General features: G+C 42.0%; 1 protein-coding gene across 7 annotated transcripts in view; it reads right to left on the bottom strand.

The window, feature by feature from the left end:
- Window positions 1-13629, bottom strand: part of LARP1 (La ribonucleoprotein 1, translational regulator) — a 37616-nt gene that overhangs the window by 6719 nt on the left and 17268 nt on the right. For 3 of the 7 annotated variants that reach the window (XM_075210118.1, XM_075210117.1, XM_075210123.1), the window contains exons 3-12: window positions 12176-12241; window positions 7459-7618; window positions 6629-6757; window positions 5389-5553; window positions 4713-4875; window positions 3884-4028; window positions 3513-3687; window positions 3162-3334; window positions 2418-2804; window positions 140-263 (exon numbers count right to left, since the gene is read on the bottom strand). In XM_075210118.1, the coding sequence (XP_075066219.1) occupies window positions 140-263; window positions 2418-2804; window positions 3162-3334; window positions 3513-3687; window positions 3884-4028; window positions 4713-4875; window positions 5389-5553; window positions 6629-6757; window positions 7459-7618; window positions 12176-12241 (1687 nt within the window). Of the gene's footprint in view, window positions 1-139; window positions 264-2417; window positions 2805-3161; window positions 3335-3512; window positions 3688-3883; window positions 4029-4712; window positions 4876-5388; window positions 5554-6628; window positions 6758-7458; window positions 7619-10488; window positions 10582-12175; window positions 12242-13629 lie in introns of those variants that run through there. The other 4 variants (XM_075210119.1, XM_075210120.1, XM_075210121.1 and 1 more) reach the window with 4 other exon arrangements.

Here is a 13629-nt window from a genome sequence, read left to right as displayed (position 1 = left end):
AATATTTCTTGGGACTTTTATAGTCAAATGGAGGAATAAACTGCATTATGAAAGCGCTCTGCAGTACTTCAAGGCGTTTGTTTCATTGCCGAAAAGGACAGAGAAAAACGATTGCAGACAGAACATTTGACGCACTTACCTTGCTGAAATTTTGGGGGTCCAGGGGGGACTTCCTGATTAGGATCCACAGGGGGTTCTGGGGTTAAAGTGTCAAACTGCTCCCGGCTGATCATGTTCACCTTTTTGAAGTTCTCAACCTCTTGCTAGAATGAGAAAGAAGCAGCGTGAGGAAGGGGCACAGAGGATCTCGGATCACTTTAATAGTGTACGTAATCTTACAGCTCCATTATGGGGAAAGGGATTCAAGGCATAGGTAATGTAGGCTTACAGGAACATAAGGAGAAGAGCTAGATGTGGCACAGCGTATTGCTGGAGATGTCGTTAAAGTCATTTCGGAGCGGTTCAGAGACAATGGTGCATGGGCTTAGTAAGATTATAAAACACAGGGGCCAATGCCTTAGAAACTGCACATAACTTAAGATTTGAAGTCAAACAGCAGTTCCATAACAAGAACACTGTCACACTGATAGATAACTATATTACCGTACAAGTCTGGCACAATGAAAATCAATCTTACAGAAACCATATTAAAATTTCTTCACAAGGTTAGAAATGTCCCAACTAAAGTTACACAGGGATTCTTCAAGAACAAACATTTCAAACAGGAAAAGGCATAAAAAGTCAAACAGACACATCTATGCAATAAACAGCTTACTACTCTGGTTATACAAAAACAAAATAACTCATAGTTATTACAGAAAACGTCCTTCGCTTACCGAATTCTAAAAACCATGTATTGCTTTAATAAGTCATGGAAACATGAAGTATTCTGGACAATCAGTGCAGGTTCTCTGGCTACAGCCACCCTTGCGCTGCATACTCCAGGAGGTGAACACAGACTGAGCCGCGATTGAGTGATCACTACGAGGAACGCACCACAGGCAGAAATCTAACTGCCTGCAAGTACCTTACACAGGGGAAACCAAAGAGCCACACACCAAGCAAACTTGTTGTCCTTTAAAATATCAGATTCACATACAGGATACATTAAACAAACCACTTTTGAAATAAAGAAATGATTTACACTACCTGCTTACACAGGATATTATAGGCTATACATAGTCTAAATGATCTAAACAGTAGCAAATAATCTCAATGCCTTCACGATATTTACCAGATTCCAAATTTTTGCAGAGATCAAGACACTTACAAGAGAACATGCACTGAAAGACAAAGCGTGTATCTTATCTGAGGAAAGGTGGTGCTTATCCCAGAGACTCTTCAGCTGTATATTATGAGGGCACTATACTGGGAGCCTCTCCACAAGCAGTTAACAGAGCATGACCGGCAGCCGTCACACCCCGCTACACAAGCCTAGAATGTGTCCATAGAGGTCACAGGGCTGAACTCTCATCCTATGGGCAAAGCAGGAGCTAGAAGTTGCCGTGTGACAGTCACACAGCACGGGCACCAGAGTCGACACATTCAAGAGTCACAGGTTACCGACACATTACCTGTTCTACATAAAACCTCACAAAACAAACCCAACAGACTGAAATACAAAACCACGATAAACATTTAGATTTAATTCACTTTGTAAAGCAATATGGTTTCCATCAAGACTTAACCTAGCAATGCAATCAGTTATAAGCCGGCACGCAATAAGGTGGCGTATCCACCCTCTGTAAATTATTAAGGCCATAAGAAGTCCAGGCCACAGGTAGAGCACACGTGTATACGTGTCATACAACTACAATAAAGCGGTTCATTACGCCAATTAAAAACCCCAATTTATATCTGGCACAAACATACCGTCTTGTACAGGAGACCAATATTTGCTTTAATCAGCTGGAAAGTCAAAAAGTTGCCTAAAGCCTGATGTATATACTGTTCAGAGCATGGCTGACTTCTCCGCTATTCTGTCTCGGCCATCTGCATAGCTAAAGCGGCCGAGTACTCTACACCGGAGACTCACTTGAGAACCATGATCCCCAACCGAGCTTCCGTTTCCCCTCCATTAACCTGTCTAGTAGAGTAGTAGAGATTCAAATAATCATTGTGTGGCCAATACCTCGTAGGACAAATAAACTTAAATATATCCACTTCAAAGTGATCTGCCTCTCAGGTCACACCACACGCCCTGGCAAGACAAACTGTCCCAGCATTCGCAGATGGCTAATCTGAGTGCAGCAAATTAGTTTCTTCGATGGAAACTGGTTTTGTTGAATTTTTTTTTTCGCTCCCTTTCATATTTCAGTTACTGTTTTTAACCTACTGTGGTCACTGACTTGTCAGTCAATGATGACCGGAGATGGATACAGTTTGCACGAACAGATTTGATCATTATTTGCCCTCACCTTGATCTGTGAATATTCAGGTTCAAACTGTTCCGTCCACAGGTCCTGCTCATAGTAGAACAGGCCGTCGTTAATCACTTTTGCAAATTCTGAACTCATCTTGGCCCGGGACGTGTGGTTACCGGTACGGTCCCCGCCAGGGTGCTTGCGCAGCGAAGGTGGGGTCTGCGTGACAATGAGGATTTTGTTCACATCCCGGTCGTCTATCTCGTAATCCGAGTCTTCGTCCGACCAGTCCGTGAAGGTGTTCTTCCTGCCGTCCATCTGCTCCATCTCCTCATCAAACATGAAGTCCAACTCCTCCGGCTCGTCCAGCTCTTTGGGTGGCTTCTGAGGGGTCACTGGAGTGGGTGTTGTCTGTTGTGGGGACTTTACCTCCTCGGGCTTCTAGGTTAAATTCAAAAGAGACATTACTACAAGCACCAACCTAGCTTCCTGGAGCTGGAAGGAATGAGGGGGGAGTCACAGTCATTCATCCATACTTACAGCACAATTTACTACATTCATCTCAACCAGGCACTGTGCAGCCAAACTGAAGACAAATATTGTAAGGTGGAGAAGCAATTTAATAAGTGATCTACAAGATTATAGATGGTACAAACACTTTAACAACCAAGTCCAATGGTTATCAGACAGGCCTAGCAAACTGTGGGTCCAAAAAAGTTAGGACAAAGTAAATGCTTGACTGCTACTCGTTTGTTAGATAAAATGCTAATGGCGTGATTGACCATTCCTAGACCTAACCTGTGTTCTAGCAGGAGAAGGACGTGGCCTTTTTTTGACCTCTATCCAGCTCTCAGAGTCCAGGTCTGGCAAACTGGCAGAAAGCCCTTTGGGCATAGTCTTCAGGTTGCTGACTTCCTCTGACTTTGTGGCCAAAGTAGGACTGGAGGTGCGTGGGGAGCCAGGTGCAGATTCTGGAAATAGAAGGGCATTAAGACACTACAGACTATTAAGACACTACAGCACCACACTAATAGGCAGAGACGCACAATACTTTGCATTCAAAGAACATTGCCTACGGCACACTTCAGGGTCTCCTAAGCAGATGTCATCTCAATGGTACAAGCCCTACACACACATAACATCACCCACCTGTCTCTTTCTGGAAGCCTTGCCTGGGTACAAATTCTGGGCAGTTAATGAGCTGAGAGAAGTCAGTTTGAGAAGCATCTGCAGAAGACTGACCAGGTAGGGGCCAGATAGCTGGCTGCTCCTTCCGCCTGATCTTCTCATCAATTATTTCCACCACTTTGCTGTCTTTTAGTGCCTGAAAAAGAGTTTTTCATTTTTAGACTTGGTTTAAACACAGCGCCGGCACTATGAAAAAACAAAAAAAACAAAAACACACATCCACATCTAAATAGTTTCCTTGAAACAATTCATGGAAACCGCTTTTAGGTTTCAGTCAGGAGGAGTCTAAGAACAACTGGCGCGAAGTGTTAAATCCAGGACACCGAACTCACCTTAACAATCAGTCCAATGTCTGTGGTGAGAGCCTGCACTCTATGAAAGCTAGCTATTAACCCAATAGGCAGGAAACCATCAGAATCCATCTTTTTTCGCAAGAAAAAGTCTCTCTGTAGATTGTCCACACTGAAGTAATATTCTCTGCAAAACAGAAAGACGTGAGAAGATTAACGTTGAAGAACACTCAAGACAAATCAAAACACACAAACACTGTGCTTATTGAAGTGATTACATATTACGCAACTCGTTTTGACAATGAGCTGCAATTATCAAGGCAAATGATTCAAATAATGACAAATTCCCTGCCGAAAGAAAACCCCATTATACCATTTTGGATGGTGGCTAGTTTTTAGCAAAACAACTGTGTACTGTAAGCTAATAAATTGATTATATTTCACATAGCTCTGCAAAACTCCCATTATATAACAAGGGACTTCAGAAGAAAAACAAGTCAATAAATAAAAAGTTAGAAACACTCAAGACTACGGCGGATTCAGAGGCATGATGTGGGTAAACACACCTGCGGTTTACACACAGTGGAGCCAACCGTTTTTGGGCAGAATATAGATTTATAAAAATGTGGTCCGTCTATGCCCCAAGTACCAGTATATTCCTGAGGCAAGTGTACCCTCACCTGGGTGCATCCTGGTACCTAGCGATATCTATTGTATTCTCAAATTATTGGTTCAAACCACAAAATGGCTGCCGTAGCCGAGTGCATGCATCCTGCCCTTCAGGAAATCCTGTATTCTGTAATCCATTTAGATCTCGTCAAGCAGAGGCTTGCATTACTGGCTTTTTCAAGAACATGTTGAGAGGACTTACATCTGCCGCTTGATGTAATCTTTCAGCAGCTCCTGGTCTACACTATATAGCTCTGAGCTGCTCATGTTGTCGTAGTAATAGGTGATGTTACTGGGGTACTTAGGACCTCGAGACCCGTCTGTACCTTCAAACTTCCTGTACCCATACTGGTAGTCGAAATGAGCTGTACAGAACAAAAGAAACACTTGTTACCAATGTTAAAAAAAACCAAAAACCAGTGTAATGGAAAGTGCCCTCAGTAGTAATATTATAACATTTCTTCAGAACTTGTAAAAATTAAAGATATATATCATATTTTACAAGTCACGAGAAAACAAAACACAGTATCCAGTACAGCACTGGCCATCCTGTGGCTCTCCAGGTGCTGTGAAATAACATGTCCCAGCATGCTTTGCCATTAGAGAGCCAGCTGATAGCTGACCGGGCGTGCTGGGACTTGCGAGTTGGTAATTAAGGGGTAAAATGCAAGAATTCCACATACATATACACACACTAATCTCTCATGAACAGTGCCCCCGTATCGGTCTCACGTCTGCACCCCATTTATTAACCTCTTATGTAATACTGTTTATGTGCGACTTGTATTTTTTAGGATTTGTAGCTGCAGTTTTGTGCTGCTTTACCAAAATGATATAAACATATAACCACTTACACACACACACAGATATTTACTTACATCGTGTGCCTCCTCGCCCACGTCCTCTTCCCCTCCCTCGTCCACGGCCTCTTCCTCTGAAGCCACCTCGGACCGCTCCCTCGCTTTTCACACTCGAGGTGTCGTCATAGTCCGGCCAGTCCCTCTCCTGCTTGTTATCTGGGTACCAGGCTGTGGAGAGACAAACTGTATAAACAGAAACGCAAGACGCTCATTATATATGGCAGGATGCACTGTACTGTAAATTACATGTATATTAAGAGTCACCAAGTTCTGTGACCGTACAGAAAAGAGCTGCAGGCCACCTGCTTTTACACAGGTGGCGGAAACAATTTACAGTAAGGGGTGCGTTATTCCTTATAATCCCTAATGAACACTGAAATTACATCAGAATTCACAGACCGAACTCACCATTAGCAGATTTATAGGAGTTTATACATCTATTAGCGTCACTTGTGTATTATAAGATTATTAGAGAGGTTCCATAAATTGTGTCAGTGACAAATGTCTAGGTGACCGTTTGAAATTTTGCCGCTACCCCAACAGGCACGAGAACCCATTCACTAGGAACCATAGACTACATCGACCAAATATTGATTAAATAGCCGAAAGAAAACTAACAGACTAACAAATGTGGCCTCCGCGGTCTATAGGCAATAGCTGCACTTTAAACTAAACCCCCACTGCTTAGTGCTGTGGTGTCAGAGTTCCGCATCACTCAACTTATCCAGTGCCTCTCGAATAGCTATACAACATAGACACAAGCAACTTCGTTCGGTAGACTGGAAAAACCAACATGATCTGACAGAGCGCGATGGTCAGAATGCCCCCTAAACAGTGCACTCACCTCACTTTATGTACAGAAATATGTCGGGAAAGCTACATTTAAAAAAAGTTTTTAATTGTATGGCTTTATAAAGCAATATACACAAAGGTAGTGGACATTCTACTTAAAAAGAAAAAAAATATTTTAATAGTTTAAGGCTGGCAGAAGTACTCAAATAGACAAAAAAATTTTTTTTATAAGGAGAGCACTTAAAGTGCAAATTATCCGGCAATAAAAGAACACATCTTATAACTGCATGAGCCTTAAAAAAAAAAAAAAAAAAAAAAAAGGTGTAAAAGGTTGGATATACTCGCTTGACGAACCAAAAACTATGCAAGTGGAACCTAATAACCCCGTCTGGAATCCTGGCCTGCAGCAATCGCCCGCAGATAACATGGGATCAGAGGTCACAAATCTCTTCAGTCGCACACATACCCTTAGGGTCGCTACGATTCAGAGTGTGACGTTGCTGCTCATTCTGACGGTTGTTCCGTGTAGTTGTTTTATCCCTTGGTCCATCTGGTTTCATCTCAATCTGCAGTGGAACCCATTTGTGTTTATTTCCTGTTGAGGGAAAAAGATTAGAAAGCAGAGATAAGAAAAATGTGGAAGAGAGTTGTCTACTTGGGAAAATTAAAGAGCACCTTTCTTTTTAAAATACATTGACCCGATTCACTTCACTGTAAAAGAGCCGGACATCAACGTGATGTCCGGCTGCGTTCATTTCCGGGTACTACGGATTCTTCACACCTCTATGGGGTGTGATGAAGTATGTTGCGTTACATCACGGCAGGAAAACCCTGCAGCTGTTCCCCTGACACTCCGCATCACACTGCGGAGAACTGAATCAGCCCCCTGGATTACTAAAACGGTCTTCTGGTAAACAAAAAACGCATCACCTCAAAAAAGTTTCCGACACCAATAACAAGCCGCAAGTACGGTATATCCTGCGTTTAGAGAATGTTGCAACAGATGTTTTTAGGAGGATGAAGCTGAGGAACAAAACAAACATGCACTCACACCCACGCACGAGTTCACGGTTAAAACATTCGCAAGAGTTTGAAAGTCAATCGCATAATGCCAGATGCCAACTGAGGTGCAACAATGACCTTTAGACTGTCCCAAGGACTTTGCCATTTTCTTCTCTGTATTAGGTTCTAGGCTGAGAGGATTTTAGTCAGTATTCAGTTGAGTGATCTTTTTCCAGATCTTAAAATATTGGCCATAAAGCAAAGAGCTGACGACAAGCTCTGCCTGCAACGTACCTTTCTTTTTGTTAGCGGATCTGGGCCCATCGTCATCCCCGTTCTTTTCCTCACTGGACTCATCAGATTTCACTCTTTGGTTCTCCTTCCCGTCTGCACTCTCTTCTTTCATTTCCTTTTTTCCAAAAATTCTCCGGGTTGGCTGCAGTTTTTGAGGTGGCTACAATGAAATTAATAAACAATAGAGACCGGGTGGTGAGTTAACTCCTACACTATGTTGTACAACTATGCAGCATTATATTCAACAAAAATCCGCAATCTGGAGAACAAAATGTGTAGACTGAGATAAGGCCTCAGTCAGTCGCTTTGTCTTGGATACATCGAGAGGACTTTAGCTGATCCATCCGTATTTATACAGCAGATCTGTTACCATATCTACCGACTGCCAAATTACAACACTAAATAAATATAAATTATATAATATAATATATATATATATATATACACACACACACACACATACACAGCAGCCTATAGTAAGGCAAATCGGCCCCAATATCACAGTACAGGCCGAAAATGTCAGATTCAAATAATTTCGGTCAATATTGGGCTATGTGCGCGATCATCTTCTGAACCCTCTAATATGATCCATGCCAACTTCATGCCCTGGGGATATGAAGACTGGCATCTCCTCCATGTGTGGGTCAAAGAATATGGCATGTGGGTGGTCGGCCATTTTAAGGTCAATAAAGATAAACAAAGTGCCTGGAAGACACTGCAGTGGGTTGGTGAAGCTCCCCATTCATTTTGACCCCTTGAGAGCAGGACACTCTTGTTTAAGGCAAGGGTTCTTACTCCAGATCCCGGACCATAACGCACAGCATGTATATTTAATAAGGATTTACTTGGTTAACTTTTTATGAGCAATGTGCAAATTCTGTAGTCATTCTACATGAAGAATCTTATTTATCTGGCTACTGACATGCAAGATCGGCCACACTACTTTGTTGCTATGAGGCCTCCATCGAGCAGCTCTCCTAGCAACAAGCGCCCACTGGAAGTCTGCAGTCATGTGACTGCTGATAACAGATCACATGATCAGTCACCCCCTATCACGGAGGATGTCACAGTGCTTAACCCATGTCCCCACTAAGGCAGGAGCATAAAAGCCCATTATACAGAGACCACACTGCTCTCTCCCCTCCACTTAAAGAGGTCACTGCTAGAGGAGATTAAAGCCAAGTGTCAGCACCCATCAGACAATCAGAACAAATTCTGAATTAGGGATGTAAAAAAATAAATAAATCCTAATTTAATATAATTTTAATTTAGTCACAAGAAAATGACCACTAAAGATCATCAGTGATTACAAATTAATAGACTACTGACTGAAAAAAAAAGTACAAGAAAACAGCCACAAGTCACAAAACAGGGCACAGTTCATGCAAGATAAAAGTTGCTATAAAAAGTTTAATTTCATTGCTTTTTGTGTTAGAATAAACAATACTACACAGTAGACAGCTGAAGCTATCTGTAGCTTTTCATAAACAGCCTCAATTGATTGTTGCATTTCACTATAAAGCCTAATTGACAGCAGTTTCATTAGCAGCTTATTACATTCGTGTCAGAACATTAGAGGTGAATGCTGTGCAATCATTGCAGACACTGTAGGCTTGCGCACCAAGAGATATATTTACTAAACGGCGGGTTTGAAAAAGTGGAGATGTTGTCGACAGCAACCAGATTCTAGTTATTTATTTAGTACATTCTACAAAATGACAGCTAGAATCTGATTGGTTGCTATAGGCAACATCTCCACTTTTGCAAACCCGCAGCTTGATAAGTTTACCCCATACAGTGGTTCACAGAGGTGCTAAAGAGCAGCACAAAGGCTGTTTTGTGAAGTCACAAGCCCACATTTACACAAATAGCAGTAAGGGTATAAATTTTGCATCACCTGGTGGGAGGCGTTCGCTGAATTGTTTTTTTTGTGCAGAGGGGGCATCAGTGCCACAACATGCAAGATGAGGTTATGTAAAGGAAACAAAGGCTGGAGATGGTGCGTTTAAAGGGGAGTTTCCCCATCTGTAAAAGGACCACCTTTATTTCTACCACCTTGATAGCGGCAGATATCAGATGTCATCCTATAAGAGGAAGCATTTTGCACCTTGCAGTTGCTGTTTGCAGAAATGTGAATTTCTGAGCACAATTCAGCCAGAGTCATAAAATAATTTAAATACACGTGTGACATGTAATCAGCGCAATCCAGAGATCCTTATATTCTTTTCAAATGCTCAATCCAACAAGCGCATTTTCAAGTCAACCTGCAAACGTAGACGCAGGCTGGGGGTCTAGGCGCAGCTCCAAGAATCGGACAAAGGCCATTCAGTGTGGGTCAGCGGTTTTTTATGATTCCCAAAATAATACCGCAAAATATGAACTTGTCGTTTTACTTTTCAAACACTGATTACAGTGAGCAGGTCCACACGACTTAACATGAATCCACTTATCTCCTCTAGTAGTAAAACAATGCATTTAGCTGCAATTGAATGTTTTTATCCAGTACACTTTAATATCCGAGTCACACACCAGTCACAGATTAACACACAGCAGAGAGCTGCAAACAAATAGCCTGGGATCAAAGACTAAAGCCAGAGGGATTGCTACAGTCAGAGGGATTCATCCATTGGGTTTGCCAACACCTCATTAATGATCAACTAGCCCCGAAAATAAAGGTGGGAGCACCAGAGCCATTCAATTTACAGAGACAGATTTACTCATTCCTAAAAGTACGTGGACACAGACTGCAGTCTAGTCCAATAATCCACCTAGTCCTAGTGGTAAGAGGATGCATAATCTGCAGATTAACCTGCACATAAAAGGCAGTCTCATCAAAGCTTAGGGTCAAAGGCAATAAAAAGAAAACACAAAATCTGTCACATGAACACAGTTAGCAATTAAATAGCATTTATTCTTTGGAATCACTTTCTGGTGCGTCTATAAATAGCTTGAAACTGACACCCTCTCCAGTCTGTACGGCACAGGTAGCAGAGTATAAAGACAGATTTTCTCCAAACACATCTCCCTTACCTGTTATCCACAAAAAGCTAACGAAATCCGAAACCTTCACGTGTCCCAAGCCAAGCTACTCTTCCCAGGATTCTAAAAATAAATCCTGGGGTGAAGCACCCGAGCACTGCACGCTGCCTGGGAGGCTGTCAGTCCCAGAATAGAGACTACGAGCTGTGGACCTGGCAGGAGGAGTCAGTAGGAGGGCAGCCCTACATGGAAATCCTGCTTGGGGGGACATGTGCTATTCCTGGTGTCACACGGCCACATTTAAAGAGCTTGGAAGTTGCACTCCAGACGAGAGACACCAATAAAACACTGAATGTACATTCCAATCTCCAGATGACAGTACCCTCCTGCCACTTATACCAACTACACCGCTTTCTAATTTCATTCTGTGCTTTTCAGTCATTTCCTTATAAATTAACCAGCAATGGCTTATCCTTTGTCATCTTGTCATGCAACACAATGCTGCTTTCTAAACTCAATGACAGAGAGCGGCGATGTCTTACGTGCCGGGAAAATAAAAATAACCGGGTTTGAAACACATGAAAAGAACAATTGACAGAAGCCTCAAGTATTAGTGTCCATAGAATAAGCCAGTAAGACCAACCCTACATAATGCAGGATTGTTCAAGGTTGGGATCCCCCTTTGTGCAGGTGGGAGAGAGATTGCCTTTCCATTAACCCCCTTCTTTGCAATTAGCGGATGGCAATGTCCCCCCTACAAACAAACAGTTACGCATGAATCAGTTTGTTTGGACACGTTTAAAGGGTTATTCACACTAATACGGCTTTCCTGCACTATAATAGAAATCCAAACTCCATGGGGCTTCGTCAGACCCATGGGGTGAGCAATGCAGCATTAAAAAAACAAAAACAAGCAAACAGCATATAGCAGCAACACACACTGAAAATATAAAAAAAAAAAAAATAGGCAATCCAAGACCCACAAAGGGAAATTCAAATACCCCCAGAATACAGCCAGGGTAAACCTATTACCGTTAATAAGGCATTTTTTACACAGAATTCTGCTCACTGCTCAGGGAGCCACGAGCAAAAATCCGGCGTTGAAGTTTCCGTTTTAACGGTAATTATGCACACTTTCACCATAATATCCAAAATAGCGCACAGGCTGCGTTACTTTTTACAGTAACGCAGCCAACTGAATTTCCCTGTAAGGGGCCGATTCAATTCCTAGTGATGTGCCGTGCCTCTGGAACGGTCGGGGTGGCACTCTGGGGTGAAGCAACTTAAAAAGTTTGCATCACCCACCCCCAAAAAGGTGTGCAGGACAGTCCACGATATTGGGTACCATAGTACCCAGAATTGTGCGTGGCTGAACTTCGCTAGGAATTGAATTGGCTTCTTCAAATTCTAACATTGGAGAAAGTCCCCACCCCATAAAGCACACCTGTCACTCACAGAAAAACAGCTATCAAACACACACATTGAAAAACAATAAGTATATGTAGAACTTCTGTAAAAAAACAACCCACATTCAAAAACTGCATAGAATGATGAGGGAGCGCCGCCACAAATAAATATGAAATATATATATATATATATATATATATATATATATATATATATATATATATATATATATATATATGTTATGTACAGTATAAAGCAGTGTTGCATTCTAGAAACCCAGAGATGGAAACAGAAGAATGTAAATATGTCGGACGTTGTTTTGGCTTCTTACCGGTGTGCTTTTGTGGGCAATTTCTCCAGGCGTTGGCCAATTAGTGGCATCACCAAAATCTCCAACCTGCAGACATTGAAAGAGAATGATGCATATTGCTGTGGCTTCCACTAGCTCAGTACTTCCCTACCTTTGTAATGTTTGGACACAACACTGTAAAACTAAACCATGATAGCAGTGAATATAGCTGAATCTTTCACACAGAATTCATTTCTTACACCAATTGCTTAGTGAATTGCTAACGTCTGTTATGGGGACATTAGCAGCGAACGGGTGAACTAGCCGTTAATGTAATAGATATTCAGCACCCTTGTATGAGAGGTCCTAGGCTTACCATAGGGGTATGTCCCGACAGTGCTTTTTGAGGGGAGCGCATTTGAGGTGCTTTGACACTTCAGACATGCTCCTAAAATTTGCATTTCTTTGAAAACCACCTCTGGTGTTTTTAATAAAAAAAAAAAAATAAAGTCTGTTTGGACACAGCCTTAGTGCAAAAAAACGATCACCGGTTAGATTAACGTCTTATAAAGTAAAATCTTAATGGCATGGTTTTAAAACTTAATAAAATCAAGTCTTATTCTGGGAGAGGGTCTAAAAGCAAGTGCACCGGTACCAAAGCACTCAACACAAAAAAAAAAAAAGCAAAGCTGGAGACACAGCTCTGCCCATCCCAATTTAAGTAATTACTTTATGAGAATAGTTCAGGGCAGAGCTGTGTCTCTCAAAAACATTTCCACCATCAACAACTTGCAGGAGAGGAAGTAGAGTGCGGCAGAGTTTAGCCATTAGCATATGGCCTGCACTCTCTAGAACCCTTGTCATGATGAACAGGTGTGCGATTTTTATATTTTTTTAAAGCTTAGTCAGGCAACACTATAATAGGATATATAAAAAAGAACCACTCTAGTGATAGGAAACATACTGAACCTATTTATAGAAAGCAGACGTCTAGAAGACACAAGTCACAAATACACCTAAGAAATTTTGGAGAATAGAAACAGATGACTGGAGCGCTCCAGTTAGATCCTCATTCTCTATGTGGTGCAGGTGATAGACCAACAACATAGCTGCAGAATAGGCCACAGAATGTCCCATCTCTTACACCTGCGTCAGTACGCCGCATCAGTGTGCCATGCTAGATAGATGTTAAAGTCACAGCGCCACTAGTCATCATAGTGGACATATCACGTCATTACATCAGCTAGCTGAAATAGAATTATGACAGTGGGGGAAGGGAGGGAGGGTGCAGGCGCAATTCCTTTTTACTCTACAGATCAGTCCTCCCGCTGGTGAGTGATGCCTACTAAATTCTATAATTGTCCTTTAAGCTGGCAAATTTAAACCAAACTGGGCAAACGTCAACACTTGTGTGGCTCTACAGGCAAAAGTTTAATGAAATATGCCCACCAATCAGAGTACGTTACACAAATCCTGCCTTAATGAACACACAGATG

The sequence above is a fragment of the Mixophyes fleayi genome, chromosome 4, assembly GCF_038048845.1.
Source record: "Mixophyes fleayi isolate aMixFle1 chromosome 4, aMixFle1.hap1, whole genome shotgun sequence".
Lineage (NCBI taxonomy): Eukaryota > Metazoa > Chordata > Amphibia > Anura > Limnodynastidae > Mixophyes > Mixophyes fleayi.
The sequence above is the reverse complement of the archived record's forward strand: the minus strand, read 5'-3'. Positions and strand labels throughout refer to the sequence as shown.